Raw genomic sequence first — 24,803 nt, 5'->3', positions numbered from 1 at the left:
CTCACCTCCACCCTCTTGACGTACCACCTATCTCAATTGAAGCCCAGAGATAGAGAAATTCGACTGGACCTCGTCGGCGGAATTCCACCCGATGTGGCGCGTCGCCAAGCGGACGCGACCACATAACTATGTATGGTAAGTACCAGTCGCAGCCCCTGTATATTGGCACTGAGACATCTATCTGCTTGTACCGAGGGAGACGGGAACAAATGCGGTTTTCCGCTGGTTATCTTTTCGCGACGTAATGTGTCTTATCGATCCTGGATGTTTACGGAAGCAAGCATCCGCGCCAAGGCAGGCTATGCCCAACCGGCCACCGCAGCGGCCCTCGCACGATTTATTGTAAGATAGCACTCGACTCGGTGATCATATCCACAAAATGGCACTGCCGGTACAGAAATACCGAGAACTATGTCGTTGGGTGCGATGTCGGAATATGTACACTTTCCACGTGCTACAACCACATACCACAGCTCGGGAACTGTAGGAGTGCAGAGCATACGCCAACTATCGACGGACGGACCATCATGCAGCCCTATCCAACGAGTCCATTGAGTAACTCCTCTGCCCAGGAGGGAAACGGGCCTGCGGCTCAATCAGCACTTCCATCCGGTGCAGAACCCGAAGCCTCCTTGCGCGACGCCAACTCTGGCAGGCTCTCTGCTGTGCGCAAGTCTCGCGTAGCCTTGGCTTGCAAGAGATGTAAACGAAGAAAGCAGCGAGTAAGTTGGATTGATCCGATCCGACAGCAACAAGGCTCCTAACCTTGAAAGTGTGATGGTGCTCATCCTTGCAAGTCTTGTGAGAGAGCTAGTGTGCCATGTGCATATGAGAGAACAGTGCGGCCACAGTACCCCGGTGGCAAGTCTTTGTAAGCCAAGCTGCATCGATCTTATTCAATGGAGAGAGGCCATGGAACAAATTCTAATTAGTGTCAGATACATCTCTGCTCTAGAGGAACGTGTGGCTTTCCTTGAGGCTCGTCTTCCCGACCACGCCGAGGATCACTACGACCCCAGCTTGGAAAATCCTACCAGTTCTCCATCAAAAGATGCTGGAGATCTATCAATGCTGGATGAGCAACTGAATCTTTCAGGCCATTCTCACAGAACCTCGATATCCGAGGACCAGGACGTCGATGATAGGACATCACTCATAGATGGCGTGGCGTACTTGTCGCTGTGTGCGTCTGGTACAACAGGCGGCAAGCACGAGCCTTATTATGTTGGTTCCAGCTCAGGAGCTACGATTGCACGTGTATTACAATCATCAATCTTTCGAAGCGCAGGCGGTCGAGCGATCGGCCAGCCCGCACTTGCCGACGATTGCCAATCTTCGGAGACCTCGAGACCTTCTTTGTCTGCTCAGTCAGAAGAGCCTGTATACGAGTTTCCGGACTGGGAACAGTCGCGCATGTTATTCGATGTTTTCTTCGAGCGCATACACACGCGCTGGCCATTGCTAGACCGTGTGATTTATACGAAGGTGTTCGAGAAGCAGTACGGCCAAGGGTCTTTGACCATCACTGAGCGTAGCATCTTGCACCTCATTTACGCGATTACAGCCCGTTTTCTTTCTTTGACCAGAAAACCATGTGGCGTTGACTACGAGGTAAGCTCAGAAAAGTCAAATTTCATATTGTTGACTTACATAAAGTAGCGTCAACTTATGGCAGCAACCGCATCCATGGATCATGTCTTAGATCAACACGATCTTGCAACTGTTCAATTCCTAGTTCTTCTCGGTGTGCATGGCCAAAGGTCTCCCTATGGCGCAGGAGCCTGGTCTCAAGTCCGATATGCGACGTCAGTATGCATCGAAATGGGGCTACATAGGAAGAGGAGCACAGTTGCCTCGTCTGAGCAGAGGAGAGACGCAGAAATACGTCGCCGGGTCTTCTGGTCTTGCTACTGTTTGGATCGAATGACCAGCATCGTGCTCGGCCGGGCATTTGCAATCGCAGATCGCGACATAAATGTCGAAGTAGGTTTAAGCAAATGATGGGATGTCTATGACTAACCGAGACAAGCTTCCAAGTACGAATTCAGAATTCTGGAGCCTGACACACCAGGAAGCTTCACAGCCAAATGAGGAGCACTGGTCCAACATCCAACCTTTTATCCACATCATCAAGCTCGATCGAATCCAGTCTCGTATTCATAAAGCGGTTTTCCGCATCGACAGAGACGTCTTCAATAGTTCGCCGGAGCAACGAGCTAAGCTGGATCGGAAAATGGCCAAAATAAGGCAAGATCTTGACAACTGGGTACAAACCGCCCCTAAGACACCGAAGAAAGAAAACAAGATCACATGGATGTATGATCCGGAGAGTGCATATCTTGATGCCCGGGACTTCTATGGCGTGTAAGACAAGTTGACTGGACTTCAATCACATCACTAAGAAATGTATTACAGACAATATCACAAAGCCGTACTTTTCCTCTATACGGTCTTTCTCCCTACTCTCGATACTTCGGATCCCCGGTTTATCACTTGCACGCGCTCGGCGGCTTGTGCTTGCAACGCGTACAAGAGACTAAGCCAGAACGGAACTCTGACATATACCATGATATCCCTGCACTCGTGCTTCGTGGCAGGGCTAACATTAGTGTATTGCATTTGGCGCGACCGTTCGCTGTTCTCATACGATGCGCTTGAAGCAACTCGCGCCTGCTCGCAAATCATGACCATCTTTGGCGAGAAGTGGCCAGGAGCCATCAAGTATCGTGACATTTTCGATGCCCTGTCAGGGAGTTTGTTCAAGCTCACGATACAATCTGCCTCGACAACATCGCTCTCCGGCGCTGCTCGTCCGCTGCAGCTTGATATGGACCAGGAACCTATCAGTGCCGGCTTGCCTCCGCACGACCAAGCCTCACCGAAGACGACAGGGATCGGCAAGCACACCATGTCTCATATGGTGACTGATGCGGTCAAAGATGCATTCATGGAGGTGGACGAGGAAGCGCCTGGCGGGTGGCAGGGCTGGAGGATGTGGAACGACATGGTTAGAGACGACAACACTCCTGTTCCTAGTCATGGCATTAGGTTCGACAGCATGAACAACTCCCAGCATGAGATGAGCTGGAGTGCTTACGAAAATGCGGGCATGTATGGCGTGGACCCAATACAAGATGCAGCAATACACATGGAGAGCCAAGCCGCTCGATAGGCGCAGATCACTGGAACTTCGGTGGCTACAGGTAACACCATATCAGGCCCAATGTTGCAGAATATATACAAACCTTTCCACGGGCTGCGTACATGCAATTACAGTGCAGGGACAAGACAAGTGTTGGAGTGAATATGGCTTGATATCGATATTCGCCTTTTGTGCGTTTATGCTATCGCTGGCCCTTCTTATATGGAAACTGTTCCCTGAATGACTCCGCAATCTCCGTCCGCGTTGCGACCCATACGCCTTCCTTCTTGGATATATACTTGACGAAGTCTTGCAAAGCTTTGTATCGACCTGGTCGACCAATGATGCGACAGTGCAGCCCAATGGTCATCATCTTTGGTGCGCCCGCTTCACCCTCTTCATACAGCACGTCGAAGGCATTGATGAGATACTCCGAGAAACTACCAGCGCTGCGGAAACCAGGACCACCATTGAGGAACTTGAAATCGTTGCAGTCGTAGCTGTAGGGTACCATCAGGCAGCCTTTGGGATTCGCGCTGTTGCGTTCTTGTCTGGTCTCCAAGTTAATACCCAAGTCTAAGTTCCTGATCGATATTTCTTACGGTAGATCGGTCCAGTATGGGACGTCATCAGCATACGCATCGCTAGCCCAAAGAAGCTCCTCGCCCATCTCTTCGTACACCTGCGGGATAAGAGCTCTACTCTGTGGCGACGGTCGTCCATAGTACCATCCTTTGGGGGCATAACCAGAAAGTTTCTTGAGCGCTATGATATTGTCGCGAATGTGCTGCTTCTCAGCCTCGACACTAAGATTATGGTGGTCGATCCAGCGATATGCGTGTGAAGCAATATCATGACCTTCTTCAACACAGCGAGTAACAACTTCGGGTTGCTCTTCAACGGCTGCACCGACAGCGTAAAGAGTGAACTTCATCTTGTAGTCGTTGAAGAGCTTGAATAGACGCCACCAGCCGGCACGTGAGCCGTATTCGAATTCGGATTCACCGCTGTAGTCGCGCTCATTTATTCTTTGTGTTGCTGGATACTCGCGGAGGCTGATTTCTGACACACCATCGCCCGTCATTACTGAGCGTTCACCGCCCTGGGCACGGTCAGCGACTTGATGAAATGACTATCTAGGCATTCCAGAATCTCGAACTCACCTCTTCATAGTTGATGACAAAAGAAACAGCAATCTTTGCGTTGTTTGGCCACTTCAGACCTTCAAGCCCCTTCTCGCCAAATCCCTTGAAATCGCGAGGAAAGGCAAATTCGGGGTGTGCGGCGTAGACTTCAGGCATTGTGACAAGTAAAGTATGTATAGAGATAGAGGCGAAGGTGCTTTGACTTATGGTGGGAACGAAGTCAACAATAATAGGGCTTTTAGACAGACTTCAATGATTATATACAAACGTCTTTCCTGACACATATCCAACCTCTGTGCTTCCAGTTCTACCCGTCGACATCGGATCGGATTGAACCGCATCACAATGGACCTGATGAACTGTCGGCGCAGACCAATCCAACCTCAACGATAACAGGTTCGACATCGGAGCCGTGAACTTCGGCAAAGTTACGCTAAAGAAACATCCCTACCTGCACGCCATGTAAAGCGGGGTTTTAGTAATGCAGTGAACTCGAAGATAACGGTAGACAGCATGCGCGGGAATTTGGCCAATTCTAAGCCTTTCTAGGAAGGTCATTTTGGCGATGAATGCACGACTCATGTTTCAGGAAAATCACAATGATTCACGACAGCCGGCATTCGCATCTTACAAGTAATGGAAACGATAGTCAGCTGTTGTTACATGTAAGAAGTAATCATCAAAATAGATCTGTGAGTTGATGTGCTTCTACATTCAGCAAAACCCAGTATCTATTATAATCTCCGAGTATACATCAACAACTTTGTCAGTATAGATTAGGGGGTTGATTTGAGGAGATGTCCAAAACATTATATGGCAGGGCTCTTCTCTCGTTTTTGCCCCTTCGTTTCCTTCACATCTTTGCTACTTGTAGCGACATTCGAATCTGGTGCGACGTGGTCTTGGCATGCCATTTCATCGATCTTGTCAGATGCAGCTTCTTCGTCCTCAGCCTTCTTGGGCGCTTTGAGACTGGTGTTACCGACCCATATAGTGAGAACTAAGCTAAGGCCAGAGCACGCCGTGAAGAATACAAAAACATAATGTAATCCCAGCATGTAAACATCGAGAACTAAGTTCTGTTGATCCCGGGTAAGGTCCAGCGCATCCAGAGCATATGTCGAGGATGTGAGGTCTGCAATCAGACCGTCAGATACAAAGGTCTCGCCGCTCAAGTTCCGACTCAGAGTGTTCGAAAGGATCACTCCAGATACGACCAAGCCGAAGGCGCCGCCTATAGTTCGAAGAAAATTGCGTAATCCCGTTGCGACGGCGCGGTCGTCGGTGCGGCTATTCGCGTAAATGCCAACGAGGGTTGGCTGAAGTGTGAGACCAATGCCAGCACCCTCCACGATGAGGACCACTACCAGCACCGCAAGGCCGGTCCCTCTGTCAAAAAGCAATGTGAGCCCACTTCCCAGAGTCCAGAGTGCAAACCCGACAAGGATACAAGGCATGTAGCTGCCTATACGTGCCATCCACTGACCAGATGCAATCGACGTAACTGAAGTGGTGATGATGACCGGCAAGATCAACGCACCTGAAACCAGAGGGGTGTAACGTAGTATTGATTGGAAGTAGATTGGGAGATAAAAGAAATTTCCAAAATAGGCGAGACCGGTCAAGAAGGACTGGCAGTAGAGCGACCAGCAATGAGGAGCCCGGAACAGGCGAAGCGGCATGATTGGAAGGGCTACCAGTTTCCACTCGTACAGCACGAAAAGAACGGCTAATACTGCGCCAGTGGCTGTAGCACCGAGGAAGAAAGGCGATGACCAGGCATACTGGACACCGCCACCGGACAAAGGTATCAGGAGCAGCAAAGTAGATGCTACGTTTAGCAGTATACCAACGTAGTCAATTTTTCTCATCTTCTCGATGTAATCTCCAGATCGATGCTTTAAAGGCAGGAAGAACAAAATGACAGCTGCAGTTGGTAGTGTCATCATGGGTATCATCCAAAAAATCCAGCGCCAGGTTGCGCCTTGGACAACTGCTCCTCCGAGGAATGGACCAATCCCGTTCCCGAGAGCAATGACAGCGCCGAGCCAGCCTACAATGTATGAGTATAACAGAAAATATTCCAAGATAGCTTCGAACACTGACCTTGATATTTACCACGATTTTGCAGGGTAGTGATGTCGCTCACGATGATCATTACGAGGCTGTTGATACCTCCGCCACCGATACCTGCGATAGCACGGAGAACGAAAAGTTGCACTGCCGTCTGCGCGAAACCACATCCTAGGTCCCCAAGAGCCATCAGAGCAAGGCATATCAACAAAAGATTTTTGCGGCCGAAAATATCGGACAGTCTTCCGTTGATCAGCTGAAAGGCGGTCGAAGCGATCAGAAACGAAGTTCCTATCCAAGAGGTTGCCGTTCCAGTGTTGAGGTCGCCAGCAATGGCAGGAGTCGCTGTTGAGACGCTTGTCTGATCGATGAAGGAAACGAATAGGCATACTGAAAGGGCTGGAATAGCGATTCTGAGTTGCTTTGATGACATGACATTCCTTTGCCCACTGACAGATTCCGCGTCGCTATCATCTCGTGGTCTTTGTTCAGACGATGGTGTAGAGTCTGGGCTGTCGTATCCCGCAACAGATGCATCGGCGTTGCTCAGAATCTCTGTAGGGAGGTCTTTCTCTTGGGCCCTGTCTTCTTTGGGAGACGACCTCGAGGTCGACATGTCGTTTGATGATTGCTGGTTGATGGTCGCGCGTTGTCTCTTGATCATACGCCGCCTCCAGCACACACGTCGATCTGAACACTATGCATCGTACGCTGCATGCAGCTCTCTGAGTGTCGTGCTGTCAAAGATCGGCATGCAGCTACCCACATTTTGGGCACCGTCAGGGGTCGAGCAAGCGAGTGGAGAAGACATCGGGAACACAGCGAGATTGCCGATATTTGCCATACTCGTGGTCGTTCGGCTTACCTGTTAGCATTCCGTCACTTTCGGATGTCCGACGGTAAGTCGAAGGATGCTATCGCGAGAGAAGGGACGCAGGAGTGGGTCATGTTTAGCGTGGGAGACATCGGCAAGTTTGAGCCGACGCCACAAGACGCGTTCCTGATCCGGGACACATTCGTTCTCCGCTACCACCAATGCCTGCGGCCTCTAGGTTATCACCAAACAGGCGATACCAAGCCTAAATAACCCGCTAGTTATGGCTATGCCGATTTTTTTCCTTGGGCGGAAGCCTTTGTATGTTGAAGGGCAACTCGGCACACTCGATTGATTATCGCTCGAGACCACAGGACCACTACCGAAAAGTATCTTATTTTACATTTGTACAATTTTGAAGCCGAACAATCTGCGATCTTCGAAAGCGAACATTATGTCCAAACTTTTCGAACCGTTGGCCATTGGCCCGACCAAATTAGGTCACCGCGTAGCAATGGCGCCGCTGACGCGGTTTCGCATGGATGATGAGTGGAAAGCGACTCCCATGAGTAAAGGTAACGTCAATTCGTTTAACTAAAACACCAGAGCACTTTTGGGGATGAGACTTTGACACTATCACAGAGTACTATGAGCAGAGGGCTTGCGTCCCAGGCACGCTCATCATAAGCGAGGCCACTATCATTGCGAGGAACGCAGCTGGACGCCGGAATGTCCCCGGGATATGGTCTGAAGCTCAGATTGAGTCATGGAAGGGGATCACATCAATGATACACGCTAAAGGCTGTGCGATATATTGTCAACTCTGGCATCAAGGTCGAAATGGAGAACGCGCAGTCCTCGAAGCCGAGGGATTCAAATTGCTATCGTCGAGTGCGGTTCCCATCTCACCTGAGGACGATACGCCAGAAGCTATGACCGAGGAGGACATTCAGGACGTCATAAAAGACTATGCGAAGGCAGCTAAGAACGCCATCGCAGCTGGATTTGACGGCGTTGAGATCCATGGCGCTAACGGGTACCTTCCTGATCAATTCCTGCAAACCACCTGCAACCAACGTACTGATCGTTGGGGTGGAAGTATCGAGAATCGCGCACGATTCCATCTTGAAGTAACAAAAGCGGTCGTCAACGCAATTGGCGCTGAGCGAACAGCGATGCGGCTCAGCCCATATAGTGACTTCATCGGGATGCTAATGGACGAGCCTGAACCAACCTTCGAATATCTTGTAAAGGAGCTCAAGTTGATTGGATTATCATTCCTCCATCTCATAGAAGCCCGCATAAAGGGCAACGACGACGCAGATTGTGGTGGGCAGAAATCGGTGAGCTGGATGGTTAAGCTGTGGGACAATGCCAGCCCTGTCATTGTTGCTGGGGGATTTCTGCCCGAATCCGCGAAGCAGGCGGTGGACGAGACCTACAAGGATTACGATGTCATCATTGCCTTTGGAAGGTACTTCGTCGCCAACCCTGACCTAGTATTTCGCGTCAGAGAGGGCGTTCCCCTGGTTCGTTACGACCGTTCGGTCTTCTACACGCCCAAGACACCGAAGGGTTACATCGACTATGAATTCAGCAAGCAATACCTAGAGGCAACGGCGAGCGCATGAGGTACCCTCAAGTCAATCGAGATGTAATCAAGATGTTATAGATAGCAGCGCTTCGTTCAAACACTTTTATTATTTACTTCAACATTTCAACCCTTGTACATCGCACTTCTTCGTATACTATATTCTCCTGCTTTCAACTATTCTCCCATCCTTCTGATTCCGAAGTTGTACACTTCAGATACCCTCCTCCACCCACTTTCGGGCTTTCGTTACCCAGAAGTCCACGAGATTCTGCGCCACTAGATCGTTCAGCATGGCAGCTGCGGTAGGCGAAGCCGATGCTGAATTGAGCAGAAGCCGCTTGAACTCAGCTTCGTCGAATTTGGTACAGGTGGGAAAGAACTTGAGGTTAGGCAGCCGCAATCGTTCAAACACATGTCGGTGGATAGTTTGATATCCGCCCCTGGCAAGGAAGTCCCGGATCTCTTCCTCCGCCTCCTCGCCAAGTAAACTTTGAACGTATTGACCTCTCCTGTGGCGGATTACCTCCATCTCAAGTTGTACCTTGGTTTTGCAGTGTTGATACCGTAGCCACAAGTTGGCTCGAGCGGCAATGTTTGCTCCAGCAAAGGCAAGAGCTGGCAAGTTCCAGAGCAATTTGAAATCATTCCCTTCGCGGATGGCGCATGTATAAAACACGCCTTGCAAGATGAAATAAAGGGCTGCGTCTGGCCGGTTTTCATCAAGGAAGAAGCCCGGCAGAATGTAACGAACTTTCAGTTGAGGGCTTGCACGGCAGATATCTGCGAGTTGTAGGAAGGTAGTGTGCGACTCGGACACTGGAGCAATATGTCCGCTTGGATCTTCCAGCGGGTTCTTTGAGAATGAACGACCGATCAGAGAATTGTTGATGAAATTCTGCTTTAGAACGACCGTTTGAAGATGCCGGTCTGAACCAATAGGATACCCCCGTGAATGGAACGTGACCAGTTGCTGCGCAGGACCAGGTTGTTCGGAACTATCCTGGATCATAATGAGGATGTCGTTTAGGCGCACCTCAAGCCATGCGGTCTCGTGGTATAGCTGCCAGCACACGAGCTTGAGTTGATTCGAGGTGTCTCCGGTGTGGGGGATGACCTTGTCTGGATCCTTGAACAAGTAGTCATAGACGTTGTTTCGAATTTCAGCCGGGAGCTGCAAGAGTCGGGATTGTGATTGAGACATTGCGGCAGACTAAGAGTCGTTCTTTGGGAAGTTGACTCGGCTGAAGTTGACTTGATGTGGTGGTAAAAGAGTGGATGTGATTACGGGAGCAACTCAGTATATATAGGAGTGGGTAGCGCAGCGCGATGCAAAGGATCTCAGGCAGAGTTATGGCTCATTGCGCGTTCGTTTTGGTTGAAAGTGAATATGGAGAGAGCTTGTGTTCAGTATGGTGCCGCAAGGAGAGAAGTGATTAAACTTCCGATCCTCCGTGGGGGATATTTCGCCTATTGAGGAGCCTGTTGCTTTAGCGACAAGTTTCATTCCTAGTGACACGCTCTTACGCCCCTTGGTGCTTCCTAGACACGTTTTAGTACTGTTCAGTGGCACTAAAGATGAACGGTACGTGAAAGCTCTCCATAAAAGATGGTCATACAGGTCGAGTGCTACTAGGCATTCCCGAGGTCATCAATATACACATCGGTTCTCGTTACCTTACTTTATAACATACCTAGGTACCCTCCACCAAACCGTAAAGCACAGCATCCTCAACTTTATAGCGAACCCACCGCGTCTCAAGTGCCACTATCGCCAAACTTCAACAAAACTCTACACAACATGGCCAACCCCGCAACAAGCGACCCGCGTACGGTAGGGACATCCACACTTCCAACAATTGTCCAAAACTCAGATTTCTTGCGTCTTCCCGGCGGATTATGGAACATGATCTATGCTCTAGTTCTCACGGCCCCTGGGCGCACTATCCACCACGTTTCTGAGGGCTATCTCGACTATCACGCCAAGTCCGCCGTCATCACACAAGTCGACGACAACCTGGAGAACGACTCCGAGCTAACACCCAAAAACTCTTCTCTCATATGAGCTCAAGGGTATATGCAAAGAGCTCTACGAGGAGACAAAATCACTACGCCTCAAGTTCAATACAGAAGTCATGTTCTCGAGCCATTGCGAAGATCCAGTCCCGGCTACCGAGCGCTTTCTAGGCTTCTTCGCTGCCCTTTTTGCCGAGCAGCGCGAACTGGTACGTGAAGTGGAATTGTTTAGCGGTGATGAAACATGCAACGCGATCAACATGACGTGCTGTGCAATCAATGGCGACAAGCAGTTGCTGCTTCACCTAGGCGATGTGTGTTGGTACAACGCCCACATCAACATCAAGTATGGATTGACATGCTTTAATCATAAGACCAGCCGCACCGCCTTCCATATCGCCTTCAATGGGCTTGTGAAGAATGCTCTCCTTCGGTATAACTACATCGTCGATGCGATGGAGATCGATTCACCAGCGCGATATTCTACCTCAATGCTAAGGGAATATCTTTCTGGGAGGGATGAACTGGATGTACTCTTTCCAGAGTGAGAAGTCGCACGCCTGGCTGTGCCAAATCTCCGCTTCTTCCCTATAGCCGACATCTTGTCCGATGCTGATGACAGAATTTTCAAGGACTTCGGCTTCTTCTACGATGAGAATGGCCGAGACATGATGACCGCCTGGGAGCACTCGGCAAATAAGTGGCTATCAAAAGGTTTTGAGTGGAGGGGCGTCCAGTATTCGAGCAACAGTGGGGACGGACCGTTTTTCTGTAGACTTGGCGATGTTGTCCTGAAGAACATAATGTATGCTTCGATACGAGCGAAAACAGAGAGCTGATGAAGCCCCCAAGGAACTGATGGACAATATTCCTGCTTTCGTCCAATAGGGTAGTTAGAAGTAGGTGGGCACCAATACATGTGAATGGTACTTCATCAATTTTCCCTTGCAAATGTAACGCGAGCTGTCTAGAGTCGAGGATAAACAACCCTGAGTCTTTCCCAGTCATTGCCTCATGCTGCTAAAGTACGAGAGCCCCACCCCATACCATGTATAGATCAGCTATGTAATTTCAGCAACCCAGCGGCTTAACGGCAATATCGACACACGTTGCGCTGTCACATACATTCCAAACTCAAACCTTTTTCGGCACTTCGACCAGCCCCTTCTTCTCCATATTCCGCCACTGGATCGCCTTCGCAAGATGATACAGCACCTGGAGCGTCGGCATCGCCACACCAGCTTTCTGCCCTTCTCTCAAAGGCTCACCCAGCAAATTCTCAAACTCAATGAAATTGCCCTGACTGTCGTTAGCACACGCACCACATAGCTCTCAACAACATTTATCATGCCAAATAGGCACACCAGCCTCACACTACCAGGAGAAAAACGGAAATACTAACCTTCTCCAAATCCTGCTGCATGCTCGGCTTCAAATAACTCGTCAACGGATCCATCTCAATCGTCTTCTGCACGACATCCGCATCAAGCTCCACACCCGCCCTCACCTTCGCCGCGAGCACAATTTCCCGCATCGCAGGCCGGACAAGTCCATCCAGCGCCCCATTCGCCAACCTAACCCTCCCACTATCCACCCCGACAATCCCACAAATCGGATTCAAGCACGCATTATACACCAACTTCTTCCACCGATCCCTCAACACATCCGGACTATACACGCAACTCGTCTTGCCGGCTGCAGCATAACACTTGACAAACGACTTCGCCGTATCTTCAAGCTGCTCAGGACGCAAATTTGGATTGTCGAATGCCCCGATGAATAGCCGGTCGGGTTCGTCGTGCACGATTTGACCCGGGGTGAGTTCCGCGCTGCCGATTAGCGAGACTCCGGAGAGTACGGGGGTGGTGGGGTGGGTAGCGAGGAAGGGGAGTTGGATGTTGAGGCCGTTTTGGAGGAGGATGAGGGTTGTGTGAGTGTTTTGCTGGGGAAGGGCAGGGAGGACTAGGTCGGTAGCTGTTGGGGGGATGTCTGGGATGTTTTTGGTGGCGAGGAGGATGAAGTCGTATGGTGGGAGATTTTCGGTGGTGATGTTGGGGATGGTGTTGCGGACTTCGAGGTGTGGGTGTTAGTTATGAGGTTTGGAGGGAAATTGATTGGACGCATCATTTACCGACGCTGGGCTTCCAGGATTTCACGGTGCCGTGATCGCAGCTTTCAAAGTCGTAGCCGCTCTTTTGCACGGCTTCGTAGTTTGATCGGAGGACTATCGTGACTTCTGCAAGACCGCCGGCGTCGAGATTGAGAGCGGCAATGGCACCCACGGCACCTCCGCCGATGACGAGAACAGTCTTCTTCGCCACGTCAGCCATAGCAGGAATTGTGATTGTGGATGAAGTGTGACTTGGCTGTAAAGTCAGATGTCAATGTTCGACGGCGCACGAAGTGCGATGGTGGGGTAGAACGGGAAAGTGACTCCGCTATGAAGCCGCGACCCACCTCACAGACTTAGAAAGCATCATGTATTTCTCGGCATTGTTACGATCTGGCTCATAAATGCGAAAGGTGTGTACGTCTCTTCAATCGTGCTCCATTTGATGCATATGTAGGTGTAGGCTACCGTCCGTTACTTTCGTGACTGGCGACCTTTTCATCCCCAGATCCTCCATGTCGTCCTCCTCATCGCTTCGCCGCATTGTAAGAGTCGATTGTGAAAGCCGTCCATCCTGTCCACCATAGGACTACGCCGAAGGCCCAGCAAAAGAGAGAGAAAGAGGGAACGCGTTTAGAAGACAAGAGCGGCACCCTTGGTCTTCTTGTCACCACCAAGCTCGAAGTGCTTGCATCGCTTGAGTGCGAGCTGGACAATGTTAGTGTGTGTTCAGTACTGTCATATTGCCGCAACATACCTGTGCCTTGGTCTTGCACTGTGTGCACTCTAGACGGAGAACGACCTTCTTGGTGGTTTTCGCCCTCTGTGTTTTGTCAGTGTATATTCGGCAAATGTTTGCATACTGAGCGCACCTTGTGGAAGACGGGCTTGGTCTGACCACCATAACCGGACTGCTTGCGGTCATAACGACGCTTTCCCTGGGCGAACAGCGAAGCCTTTCCAGCCTTGTACTCTGTTGGAATTCAGTATGCGGGTGAGGTGGAAGATACATCGGATTACTGACGGGTGACCTTGTGCTGGGTGTGCTTCTTGCAGTCCTTGCCCTTGCAGTAGGTTCGTCGGGTCTTGGGAACGTTGACCTGAAGAGGTTTGTCAGCGCGTATGTCTTTTGTGACAAAGCTTCATGTTTCAGTGAAAGGCCGGGATATTGGACAACGTGCAACATAATCGAGCGACGGGCGGGTGAGTGTGGGCGTATTACGCGGAGCTGATGGTGTCCGGAGGGCTGTCATATGCGCGATGCCTCTGCGCGAGCAAGTTCGTTTAGCAATGCAGCAGGACCGAGCGCATTCATTTTGAGACGTTTCTCGGAGTGATTGCTGTGGAAGGATGGTGTTGTGGCGCTTGCGCAGTTTGTTGCCCACTGCCTCCCGAAGTATTGTGACGCATCCAAACGGCTCAGCAGCTCGCAAAGCGATGGTGTCCCTAGTTATCCCGGTACGGCACAATGCGATGTCTCTTATGGTATGTCCTTCTCATATGCTCGGCATAATTTTCGTCCTCCACTGTGTTGGTCGCAGATATCGTCGTCATCGTCGTTGGAGGTTCGTTCGCTCGTCGCTCGTATCGTATTGCAGCTGTCCAAGTGCCCTCTTATAGAATAGGATCATGTTCACTCACCATTTTGACGGTATTTGTGACTGTCGGTTAGTGTGAGGTCGACGGATTGGCGGGTTGATGATGTCTCGAAGTCCAATTTGCACGAGTGTGGGAATCTCGGCTACCGCTAGGCTAGGGTGGGGCAAAGCCACACATCAGCCACGCGCACGGACTCATCACAACCAGCACCATCTTCACCCGCAGCTCAACATTAATCATCGAGATAGGCAATTTGCGTCTTTAGCCTGTGTGGCTCGAAGCTTATGCCATTGTCTTTTTTAAAAGCAATTTCTGACCGAGGATGTCATTCTCACAGCATCGAAAAGTTGCGCAATTGAGAAAAGTAAATTGTTAAAAATGCTGCCCTAGATCTGGTATCATGCGAAGCAAAGCCAAAATACCCCAGCTCCATATGCCATACTGAGCGCGTGTTGAGTGAACAAATGGAAGGCACACCAAAAAATGTCTAGTAAATAGGGCGACCTTCATCCCACTTCTGGGTCATCTCCCCTGCATTTGGAGGGCTGCTACCCATGCCGTGGCTGAAGCGACCGCTTTCTCGTTTACCACTGCTGCGTCCATCCTCAAGCGGCTTGATAGGACCGGTCCATTCCCATATGCGTCCGACGTCACCGTTAGCAGTCGTTCGGACCGCCGCACGAACGTTGGAATTGAACTCGACCTTCTTCTGTACCCTCTCCCACAGCTTTTGCCTCCGAGAAGTCGAGAATTCAGTCCGAAGCACATCGTCTCGTAGTTGCGTCATGCTCACACCCTTGTCTGGGTATGCTCCAGGCTCTTGCATGCTCAGTGCTGCGTGGTTGGCGAGGCGGTCGAAAACATCTCCGGCGAGTTGCTTTGCGCGTGTCTCCATGGCGCGACTGTGGGTGATCGAGTACTTGCCATAGGAGCCGGTAGCAATGGCGAAGATGATCATAATAATCTGGAGAAGATATCGTTCAAGGGATCGTCTGACGGATCTGCGGACGCTGCAGGCGAGGCTGAGCTCGGCGAGAGAATTTGATGCAACGAGTTTTCCTCCGGTTGTTCTGTATCAACAGCAAGGGAACTGATTAGTACAAGATCGTCAGAAAGCTGCATAAATGGCCAACGCCTGGAAAATAGTGCTTACCCGTCAGTAGATGCGACAACCTCGTCTCGCATTTCCATCTCAGGGAATGCGCGGTTGAACAAGTCGTCAAACTCTTGGTCCGACATGCTGTTGCGCTTCTCTGCCGCCATCTGTCTCTTCATATCCTCTTGGCTGATTTCAGGACTGGCAACAGTGGTTCCTTCAGCATCAGGCTCGCCGCATTCGTACTTTGCTCGGCGCTGTCGCAGGATCTGTACACCGCGGTCGGCAACGTTGTTGATCTGTCGGGTCTTGGCGGTGTCGGGTTCGCATGTAGGTGCTATGGGTATCAAGCCGTTGAGAGACAGAGGATGCTCTTTCTTGACGAAGTCGCGGTCGCATATAAGCTGGAGGTCCTGATAGCACTGAGCATGTGGCGGGCAAGGCTCGCACTGGGGTATAATATCGGATGCCCACTCCGGTAGTTCGATGCCGGCAAGACTGGTGGTATCACGGCCCAGGCCGCAGAAACCAACCGCAATCTTTTCTTGTCTCCAAGCTCCTCCAAACAAGGCGGCAGCCGTGAGGAGTAGTGTACCAGACATGGCCTTCAGGGTGCCAGTCGCCTTGGGCTTCCTGCGCCTCCGCGGTGGCAGTATGTCCACTTCTCCGGCTTTCGCACGCTCGCGGACAAGCTCCAACTGCTCCTCTGGTGTGAATTCCTCTGTAAACTCAGGCTCCTCGTATTTGATGCGCGGGTCGAAATCGTCTCGGCTTGGCACAACAACGCCATCGTCCTGCTGCTCCGAGTTCGGCTGGAAGGTCCTACGGCGGTTGACTTCACTCTTGCGCCTCTCCTTCTGACCAAACCCCGTGGTTCTCCTTCTTCGGTCACGCCCCTCTGTCTCAGGCGCAGTTGGAGAGCTGCCACTCTGGAAGGGGTTCTCTTGTGTGAACGGGCTGTTGGCGGCTGGGCGGTGCCATGCTTCGGGCTCTGGGGTGGGCTCCTTCACAGCGGGCGTCACACTCTTCCTGACGCGCCTGACTGGAGGCCGCTCGTCTGCCTCGAAGACCTCGGTGGCTCTGCTGTGCTTGGCTGGCACTGCGCGCGAAGGTGTCCTCGCACGTGGTGCTGGCACGTCGGACTCTTCTGTCGGTGCGCGCGTGGTGCGGCGGGTGGTGCGCCTCGTCGTTGATGGTGGGGGTGCCAGAAGAGTCTCGTCTTCGGTATCCTCGGTCGTGACAGTGCTGGCAGAGCTGGAGGGAACGTCTACGATGCCCCTCGTTGAGCGCTTTGTCCGCGCCTGCTGCCGCTTCACCTGTGCTGCCTGAGGCGCGACAGCGTCGTTGAACAGCCTGACCAGGTCCGGCTTTTTCGCGGAGGATGGATAGTTGACGCCATGCTTGAGCAAGATGCTCCTCAGCTCGGGGACAGTAATCTTGGAAGCGTCAACACCTGGCTCGAAGTACCAGTACTCTCCACGGGCGTCGGCCATGATCGACGACAAGGTGGGATGGACGAGGTAGAGTTTGCAAAGAGTTCGCGCCGGCTACGCGAGTGCGCACTGTGCAGGCTCGTCAAATATAGCGTGGAGGGGCAAGAAGACTGTGCACGGTGGACAGTGACAGCGTGGAGTGTAGAAGTCTGGACAGGCAAGAGCTTGTTTGTGATGTCACCGAGGCAACTGTATGGTCCGTGCACGCGCGCCCACACGAGGAGCCACAAAGAGTTTCTATCCTGATTTCATGAAGCAACCATGGCGGCGCACCAATGCGCTATCATTTCTCGCGGCATCTAGCTCCGTTGTGATATCACGGTGTACTTCCCTTGAGTCTTGTGCCAAGTGCACCTTCCTCTATGCCCTCCCGAGGTCGCTATGCCCTCCTTTCTATCTTGCGACGAGACTGGATGAAGCCGTGCACAACTCTTGGCTCGTATTGCTTATAGAAGCGTTTTCCAACAAAAAGAATAATACAGTTTATGCACTGATCGCAGACGTTGGTTGGTTGGCGAAATTCTCATGTGAGACTTCACATTGTCGTGAAGCACAGACCACTTTCTGTATCATCCAAGCAAGCAACCTCCTAACATGTGCCCATGCCCTCTTCATCTATCCTTTCGCTGCCTCCACACAAAATTCGATGCGAACAATCACTTGTGCGTTTCCTCAAAAACCCGCGATGTCCGCCTCCACTTTTCTTGCATTACCAGCAGAAATACGCAATCAGATCTACGAATTAGCTCTCACCTCGCCCCAGCCACTTCGCATCCGTAAGACAGTTACGGGGGCGCCGATCTTCAATCAGCTTAAACATGCCAACAAGCAACTGTATGCTGAAACCGCTCATTTAGAGCTCATGTACAATAACCTCCTTGTATGTGCAGAGTCATGGGATGAACCTCCCGCACAGATGCTGCTGGGGTGGCTATCCAGCATCCCCCCCGCCAAAAACGGTTGGATAAAGACAGTTACACTCAAGTACGATGTGTTGGCAATTACAAAATCCGGGATGGCCGCCACTCAAGACGCTCAAGATGATCCTGCCGCCCCACGGATGCAGCACATTACTACAACCACTGCACCAGACTTCCCAGAAGATGCCAAAACTTTTCGTCGGCTAGCGGAGGTCTGCCGCGCCAATCCTTCCATGAGAATTCACTACCAGCTTCCAGCGTGGATTTTCCACGAACAAGAAGAGCTGATCATGTTCGGTCACGCGCTGCAGGCATTGTTCACTTTCCGTGAGAACAGACTTTTCCACGATCTGTTGGAGGATTTCCCTAGGTCCACGGGCCTAGTGCCCGTCTTAACTCGTATCGTTAATGTTCTAGATTCGGTGGTGGCATGGCGCAAGGATGTCAGAGTGAGAGACATGTGGGCGGACAATCTGCGATTCTTCCCCACACACACGGAAGAAGATCGGGCCAGCCTCAAGCCCTCAGGCCTCGGAGGTTGGGACCACGTTCGTAAGTGGATACTGGAGGGAATATGAGTAAAGGAAGCATGCGTGGTGGATTTTGTATAGCTCGCTGAGATGGATTGGCCACTGGAATATTCGAAATGCACTATTCGCATTCACCATGCACGCACTCCCCCCCCCCCCCCCTCCATGGCCCCCTCGAACAAGAGCGTTACAAATACTTCCTTACAGCAGACGGTAAGTACACACTAACCATGGAGAGCGTGCTGAAAAACTGCCCACCTATTTCCATGACAGCCATGGACGTGGCCTTGACGGTCGCTCAACTCGCTATCCCAGCCGCATTGCAACTCAAGCCACTTAAAGGCGAGCAGAGTATATTCCTCCCGCCGCGCAAATACCTCACCATGCGCGCCTTGATGGATGAAAACCCCAAATTCGTCCCCTTCACCCGCCTACACGGTAAATTCCTCATCGACGCATGCAGCGTGCAGGTTAGTTTCGAAGACGCGACGCTTTCCGTGCAGGTGCCGCGCGCGGACTGGCTGGACAAGCAGCAGGGCGCTTCATGGCGTGGGGTGATGAGTGAGTTCGATGCGTGTGTAGAGAAGGGCGAGGCGAGTGTGTTTGTAATCGTTAAGCTGAGTGCGCGGACTAGTTCGACACTGAGTGGACATGAGAAGATGCAGTTGGGTATGTTGGTTGCGCTGGTGGGGGAGTTTGGGATGGACAGGGTGGTTGTGGCGGATATGGTGGATGCGGTTGTGGGGGTTTGGGCGCCGTATAGGGTGGCGGAGGTGTAATTGTACTGCTCGGGCGCTTCTGTAGTGTCGGATAGTTTGATCAATGTAAATTCTAGAGCTAGAAGCTTGCCCACACAGTTACTATGACATTGCGATAACAGCCTAAGTCTCATCTCGGCTGAAATGCAAGAGAACGCACTGTACAATAATCATTCTGGCATAAACAATCACTTCTCAAGATCTGTAGGTTACCTAACTTTATTGTAGAACCAACATACATGCTCCTTTCAAAACACCATTTTCCTCGCTTTACATATTCTCCACTCATTTTAAGTAATCACCATCCAACTCCTTATCATCAACAACGACTCCCAATCATCAATCGCAGCTTCTTATCATCAATCACAACGCTCAAGGTCTACACAGATACATCATACTTCCCTCAGACGATCAGCTATGGCCTCAACCGCAACTTCCATCAAGTCCGGCTTCCTCAACCTACCCGCGGAACTTCGGAACGACATCTGTCAGCTCGCTCTGACAGACAAGATTCCGCTATTTGCAGAAGTTAATTGGCCTCGTGGGCGTGCCCTGTTGAGCGCGAGTGTGCCAGTCGATATCGATCCGACTCAAGAGTTCAATCAGCTAAAGTACGTGTGTCGCCAGTTCAACGAGGAGGCAGCTGGACTAGAGCTCAAGTACAACGACCTCGATATCTGGAAATTGGACAGGCATGCTGGCCGGAATATCGGCAAGATGCTCTTTTTGGTCGCAGGTTGTGTAGGCAAGAGCAAGAAGCACTGGCTGAATGGCATTGTGTTTCATCTCAAGGAGAAGCCTAGGATCGTTTTCCAACCCAAAGATCTCGTTGCTGGACATGATGCAATATTTGCTTTCCGTACAAAATATCTGTTGACTAAGGTCCATCTCACAATACCCGAATGGAACTTGAAGCTACAGCGATCATCTTACGGTGCGGCAAATCGTGTCCTTAGTGCTGTAGAATTCTTTCTGGACGGGTTGAGCTGGGAAATCGTGCTTCACGACTTGCTACCCATCCCAGCCCTGACCCCCATTGTCCTCATCTCTCGACCCAAACCTGTGAGATCGAACGACATAATTGTACCCGGGGTACACCAAGTTTCTAACTTTCGAATCTTTCCATCAGACATTGAAATCGAAAAAGACGAAGGCACTATACTCGCAGCCTGTTTGTGGTTGGGACGTTTGGGCCATCTCCGACCTCAAATTAATGACCCAGATGCTTTCACATATCTGTGCGTGGAGTTGGTCAAGAAGTGGGTAAAATATGGTGTCTAAGCGGGCGTACATGACTGGTATGAGGAATCATCTCGATGTATCTCATTGCTCACGGCGCTCTGCACGTCCAGCATACCATATAGCCTTGAAATCTTCAGGAAAGGGGGCATTTATACCACTCCTATAATCTAGATGTTTCCCTAGGAAATGACTTTGCGAACGTTTTACATGTTGAATTTCATTATTTCTCTCTTAAATCTGTACTGTGCACATAATTCTGGTGAGGCGTATATGCTTGCCGTGAGACTCTTTTTGCTCGCGATGATCTTATCTGATATCTCATTCGCCCTTCCTCCGCGCAGATTTAAATGCCTTGTGTTTATGTAACGTTTTTTTTTTGGTCTTCGAATTGTGTGTGAGGATGAACGAGAGTTGGGAAGCAGCGAGGCTGACTAGGCCGCTGTTGGCTTAACTAACTAACGTTAGTGACGCTTACATCATCCATGTCACTCCGAAACTCCAGATGTTCACACCCAAAACGGATGATCTATACATCGTTATCAGAAACCTTCAATTGCCCATATACTGTCATCGATAATCACTTCTCTGTCATGGTCTAGGCCCTGTGAGAACCTCTTTGTCCCACATGGCTGGCACATATGCGTCCACGTCGGAGCCGTCGCCGGACTCACAGAACGGTGTGGCAAAAGCCATCCACAAAAGCTTTTCTTGTGTTCTCTGTGCCCAGAGAAAGGTCAAATGCGATCGAATTCCTGGCGGCTGCGCGAATTGCACAAAAGTACGTGTGCCTTGCGTCTACAAAGCACCTCCTCCGGCAAGGAGGCGGAAGAAGGGAGAGCGAGAAGTCGACAACACAGCTCGATTGCGTATCTACGAAGACACTCTACGTCAGCTAGGAGTTGATCCTGAGGCTCTCGTGAAACAAGCAGTCACCGAAAGGCCATTCGACCAGCGCATCTCTGGAGACAAAGGCTTCTTCCCGCACCAACGAGAAGGCGAATACAATGTTGGTACTGATGTTGGAGCTGGGTTACTAGTCTCAAAGGAGGGTAGATCAAGATATCTCGAGAATGGCGTTTGGACCAGTCTTCGGAGCGAGTTCCGCGACACAAAAGAGATCCTAGACGACTCTTCTGACGAGGAAGATGTGCGAGTACGTGGCAGCATCTCTACTCAGCACTCCGTATCGAACAGGGCAGACCTCTTGTTCGATAGTGCAACGTCGTACACCTCTCTACGATCACTACACCCCGACTCCTCGCAAGTCTCCAAAGTGTGGCAAGCATATCTCCGAAACATCAATCCCTTAGTCAAGCTATTCCACGCGCCAACAATTGAGCAACTCATTTCGGAAGCTACCGAAAATTTGGACGAGATACCTCGAAATCTGGAAGCACTGCTTTTTGGGATCTATTGCATAGTTCTCGAGTCTTTGACTGATGAAGAATGCATATCAACCTTTGGAGGTGCGAAATCTGCAACTCGACAGAAGTTTAGATCTGGAGCGCAATGCGCGCTGATGAATGCAAGCTTAATGAAATCATCAGATATCATGGTACTACAAGCGTTTGTACTGTTCCTAGTAGGTTACGCTATCTCATGACACATTGGCTTTCTCTCTAATAAACTGTAGCTGTCTTTACAAAATTATGATGCTCGGATTATTTGGATCTGGTCCGGTGCTGCGCAGCGTATCGGTCAACGTATCGGGCTTCATCGCGATGGTGCGAAGCTTGGTTTGCCACCTTTCGAAGTCGAGATGCGAAGGCGACTATGGTGGCAGATCATGATGCTTGAAGGATATTCGCAGAAACTAGCTGGTACAGGAAATAACAGCGTTCTGCTTATAGGTGACGTACTCGTACCGCGCAACGTCAACGACAGCGATTTACACCCTGCAATGGGAGAGGTTCCGAAAGATGAACAAGGTGCTACTGAGATGATGTTCTTTCTGATCAGGTGCCACGCAGCCGAATTCCTCAGACGTTCTTCCGATGCGAAAACTAGCTATGACGGAGCGTGGCACAAGATCACCACTAGCACAGTGCCTGTGGCGGCCAAGGATGAAGCAATCGACCAGCTGGAGCACTTTTTCCAGCACAAATTCCTTCAGTACTGCGATCCAGCCATCGACTGGCATTACATTTGCATCCGGCTCGCGAAATCTGTCATCTCCATGATGCGATTCATGGCACACAGTACCGGATATGATGGGACGGTCATGCCGCAATCGGAGAAAGACATGCTATTCAATCTTGTCTTGGAGGTCACTGCAACTCAAAACCTGGCATACACCAGGGAGAAGGTGCATGGTCTTGCTTGGCATACGAACCTGCAGTTCCAGTGGAAGGCTTTTGTATTCCTTGTCGCGCAACTGCGCCACCGTACCTCGGGTCCCAAAGTAGAGGAGGCTTGGAGGGAGGTCGAACACACGTTTGACTTCCATCCGATCTTCGAAGAACAGTTTGCCAAAAGAGCCTTACCGGTTGCTGTGAGCAATCTCACACTCAAGGCTTGGGAGGCTCACCTATCGGCCAGGGGCAGTGTGGACCAGGAACCTTACTTCATCCAATTAATACGTCAGAGGTGCCCTGCCATAAAGCACATTCAAACTTTCCCAGTACAACCCCAATCACAACCACATCCGGGAATGACTGGACAAGGAATTGAAGGCAACGAACCCGTCGTCGAAAGTCACACTGGCCCCAGTGTTGGGTCGTTCCAAACCGACTGGAGCTTTACTCAGGCCCCAACCAATGCCAATCCCTTGCATAGCCTGCCGGAGGCTATGCCGCTTGACATCCCCGAAAACATTGACTGGACGGCTTGGGACAGTCTTTTTGTAAACTTCCAGGCGACCGAAATGGATGGACTGCCGCCACCTATGCCGTCCTTCAATTTCAGGATGCAGTAGTAATTCGTATTGACACATGGAGACGGCTCTAGAGTCCAGTATACAGCGCTTCCAACCCGTTCGAAACAATAGTGGCTTGCTCTCCATGTTGCTATAACACATGAAGTGGGTCCGTACAGCCTCTTTATCCGATCTTTTGCCACCCGAAGATGGTGATTTGGAGACGCCCAATGCTTAGGCTTCATTCATTTTCACGTTCACTTCCGCTCTCAGCTCGAATTGGTTAGCCTGGGTGGGTAGATTCTTGGCGGAGCAAGCACACGTCCCACCTCAGCTTCCGGTCCGCAACTTTCTATCACGAGAGTCTCAAAAGCAAACCCACAACGATAGATACCACTCGCCATGGCGGAAGCGTCACTCCAGCACTTGATCGCGTCTTTCAAAGGGTACTTGGCCTCGATTCATCGTCCGACTTCCGTCATTGACGAAGCACCAGCTTCCTCACCTCCGGTGACTACTCTGACCTTGTGATCACTTGCGGTTCCGACTCATACAATGTCCACAAGTTGGTGGTCTGCAGCCGCGCTGACTTCTTTGCTCGCGCTGTCAAGTTTGGTGGCAAGGCGAGTTCTCTGAGCATATGTATCAGTAACAGCTCTGATGTCGCGAAGGAAGCTACAGAGGGCAAGATTGACCTCCCTGAAGATGAGCCGAAAATCATCAAACTACTTATTCAGTACCTGTACGAAGGAGAGTACGAGCCGCGTCTCTCTGACGCGTCGCCTATCGCTACAGCACCCAGAGGCGACATGTCGCACCGTGAGGTCGTGAGGACTGACAACTACAATACTGGCTACGACCGGAAGTACGCATATAGCTTTCCTCATACTTGCGACTCGAATGGCCATTGTACCAAGCTTTGTATCTGTCCGCATCACATATGCTGCAACGCTTGCGGTTACAGCTGCCGTGATTTCATCTGCGATAAATGCACCCGCTCAACGTTGCCGAAGACCTTTCCTGCCACTGGACCACCAGAGCAGCTCCTCATCCACGCCAAGATGTATGAAATCGCCGACAAATACGACGTCGTCGGACTCAAAGACCTAGTGCTGGAAAAGTTCAAGCGCGCCTGTGTATCTTTCTGGGACCACGACATTTTCTCTATCGCTGCGCACTACGCATTCTCGACGACCATGGAGAACGACAAAGGCTTAAGAGATATCGTCAGCGGCACCATCTCAGAACATATGGAGCTCATCCAAAAAGCGGAAATCCAGACTTTGATGACCGAGTTCAATGGCTTGGCTCTGGGCATCTTGCTGATCAAGGCGGATGAGCATGGTTGGGTGAAGAAGTGAGGCTTCCGCCGGCGGGGTCTCGGGGTAGTTATGGGGCGGGAAAGACAATGGAAGCAGTA

At 50.9% G+C, this 24,803-nt stretch overlaps 11 protein-coding genes across 11 annotated transcripts; 5 read left to right on the top strand and 6 right to left on the bottom strand.

Annotated features, from left to right (window-relative positions):
• Positions 1–244: 244 nt before the first annotated feature.
• SNOG_02609 (hypothetical protein) lies at positions 245–3,172 on the top strand (the record flags this gene model as incomplete). Its single annotated transcript, XM_001793156.1, has 8 exons — positions 245–342; positions 488–722; positions 798–871; positions 939–1,611; positions 1,736–1,809; positions 1,836–1,983; positions 2,030–2,364; positions 2,416–3,172. 8 exons carry the CDS (start codon positions 245–247, stop codon positions 3,170–3,172), a joined length of 2,394 nt encoding a protein of 797 aa, XP_001793208.1.
• A 125-nt stretch (positions 3,173–3,297) lies between these two features.
• SNOG_02608 (hypothetical protein) lies at positions 3,298–4,443 on the bottom strand (the record flags this gene model as incomplete). Its single annotated transcript, XM_001793155.1, has 3 exons — positions 3,298–3,693; positions 3,745–4,274; positions 4,306–4,443. The coding sequence occupies 3 exons, from the start codon at positions 4,441–4,443 to the stop codon at positions 3,345–3,347; spliced, it is 1,017 nt and encodes a 338-aa protein (XP_001793207.1). The 3' UTR covers positions 3,298–3,344.
• Positions 4,444–5,096: 653 nt separating this feature from the next.
• SNOG_02607 (hypothetical protein) lies at positions 5,097–6,233 on the bottom strand (the record flags this gene model as incomplete). Its single annotated transcript, XM_001793154.1, has 1 exon — positions 5,097–6,233. The coding sequence occupies one exon, from the start codon at positions 6,231–6,233 to the stop codon at positions 5,097–5,099; it is 1,137 nt and encodes a 378-aa protein (XP_001793206.1).
• Positions 6,234–7,688: 1,455 nt separating this feature from the next.
• SNOG_02606 (hypothetical protein) lies at positions 7,689–8,942 on the top strand (the record flags this gene model as incomplete). The annotated part of the gene is made up of 3 exons (XM_001793153.1): positions 7,689–7,749; positions 7,817–7,978; positions 8,030–8,942. 3 exons carry the CDS (start codon positions 7,689–7,691, stop codon positions 8,803–8,805), a joined length of 999 nt encoding a protein of 332 aa, XP_001793205.1. The 3' UTR covers positions 8,806–8,942.
• Positions 8,943–8,979: 37 nt separating this feature from the next.
• Positions 8,980–9,969, bottom strand: SNOG_02605 (hypothetical protein; the record flags this gene model as incomplete). Its single annotated transcript, XM_001793152.1, has 1 exon — positions 8,980–9,969. The coding sequence occupies one exon, from the start codon at positions 9,967–9,969 to the stop codon at positions 8,980–8,982; it is 990 nt and encodes a 329-aa protein (XP_001793204.1).
• Positions 9,970–10,566: 597 nt separating this feature from the next.
• SNOG_02604 (hypothetical protein) lies at positions 10,567–11,329 on the top strand (the record flags this gene model as incomplete). Its single annotated transcript, XM_001793151.1, has 2 exons — positions 10,567–10,770; positions 10,838–11,329. The coding sequence occupies 2 exons, from the start codon at positions 10,567–10,569 to the stop codon at positions 11,327–11,329; spliced, it is 696 nt and encodes a 231-aa protein (XP_001793203.1).
• An 821-nt stretch (positions 11,330–12,150) lies between these two features.
• SNOG_02603 (hypothetical protein) lies at positions 12,151–13,111 on the bottom strand (the record flags this gene model as incomplete). The annotated part of the gene is made up of 2 exons (XM_001793150.1): positions 12,151–12,851; positions 12,913–13,111. The coding sequence occupies 2 exons, from the start codon at positions 13,109–13,111 to the stop codon at positions 12,151–12,153; spliced, it is 900 nt and encodes a 299-aa protein (XP_001793202.1).
• Positions 13,112–13,306: 195 nt separating this feature from the next.
• On the bottom strand, positions 13,307–14,603 carry SNOG_02602 (hypothetical protein). Its single transcript, XM_001793149.1, has 5 exons — positions 14,533–14,603; positions 13,916–13,991; positions 13,764–13,864; positions 13,649–13,714; positions 13,307–13,599 (listed from the first exon to the last, which is right to left on the bottom strand). The coding sequence occupies exons 1-5, from the start codon at positions 14,533–14,535 to the stop codon at positions 13,525–13,527; spliced, it is 321 nt and encodes a 106-aa protein (XP_001793201.1). The 5' UTR covers positions 14,536–14,603; the 3' UTR covers positions 13,307–13,524.
• Positions 14,604–14,977: 374 nt separating this feature from the next.
• On the bottom strand, positions 14,978–17,079 carry SNOG_02601 (hypothetical protein; the record flags this gene model as incomplete). Its single annotated transcript, XM_001793148.1, has 2 exons — positions 14,978–15,560; positions 15,644–17,079. 2 exons carry the CDS (start codon positions 17,077–17,079, stop codon positions 14,978–14,980), a joined length of 2,019 nt encoding a protein of 672 aa, XP_001793200.1.
• Positions 17,080–17,995: 916 nt separating this feature from the next.
• Positions 17,996–20,568, top strand: SNOG_02600 (hypothetical protein; the record flags this gene model as incomplete). The annotated part of the gene is made up of 4 exons (XM_001793147.1): positions 17,996–18,551; positions 18,737–19,198; positions 19,703–20,221; positions 20,510–20,568. The coding sequence occupies 4 exons, from the start codon at positions 17,996–17,998 to the stop codon at positions 20,566–20,568; spliced, it is 1,596 nt and encodes a 531-aa protein (XP_001793199.1).
• A 586-nt stretch (positions 20,569–21,154) lies between these two features.
• On the top strand, positions 21,155–24,744 carry SNOG_02597 (hypothetical protein; the record flags this gene model as incomplete). Its single annotated transcript, XM_001793146.1, has 3 exons — positions 21,155–21,682; positions 22,220–23,442; positions 23,880–24,744. The coding sequence occupies 3 exons, from the start codon at positions 21,155–21,157 to the stop codon at positions 24,742–24,744; spliced, it is 2,616 nt and encodes an 871-aa protein (XP_001793198.1).
• Between the last annotated feature and the right edge of the window lie 59 nt (positions 24,745–24,803).

This window comes from Parastagonospora nodorum, assembly GCF_000146915.1.
Source record: "Parastagonospora nodorum SN15 chromosome Unknown scaffold_4, whole genome shotgun sequence".
In the NCBI taxonomy this organism is placed as follows: domain Eukaryota; kingdom Fungi; phylum Ascomycota; class Dothideomycetes; order Pleosporales; family Phaeosphaeriaceae; genus Parastagonospora; species Parastagonospora nodorum.
Note: the sequence above shows the minus strand (reverse complement) of the source record. Positions and strands in the feature narration are given on the sequence as shown.

Bases quoted from the DNA above. Each gene is read 5' to 3' on its own strand.
- SNOG_02602 (XM_001793149.1), bottom strand. The intron at 13,865-13,915 runs GTCAGTAATCCG...GAATTCCAACAG, and splicing joins CACCCAGCACAAGGTCACCC to AGTACAAGGCTGGAAAGGCT. The intron at 13,715-13,763 runs GTGCGCTCAGTA...GACAAAACACAG, and splicing joins CCAAGCCCGTCTTCCACAAG to AGGGCGAAAACCACCAAGAA.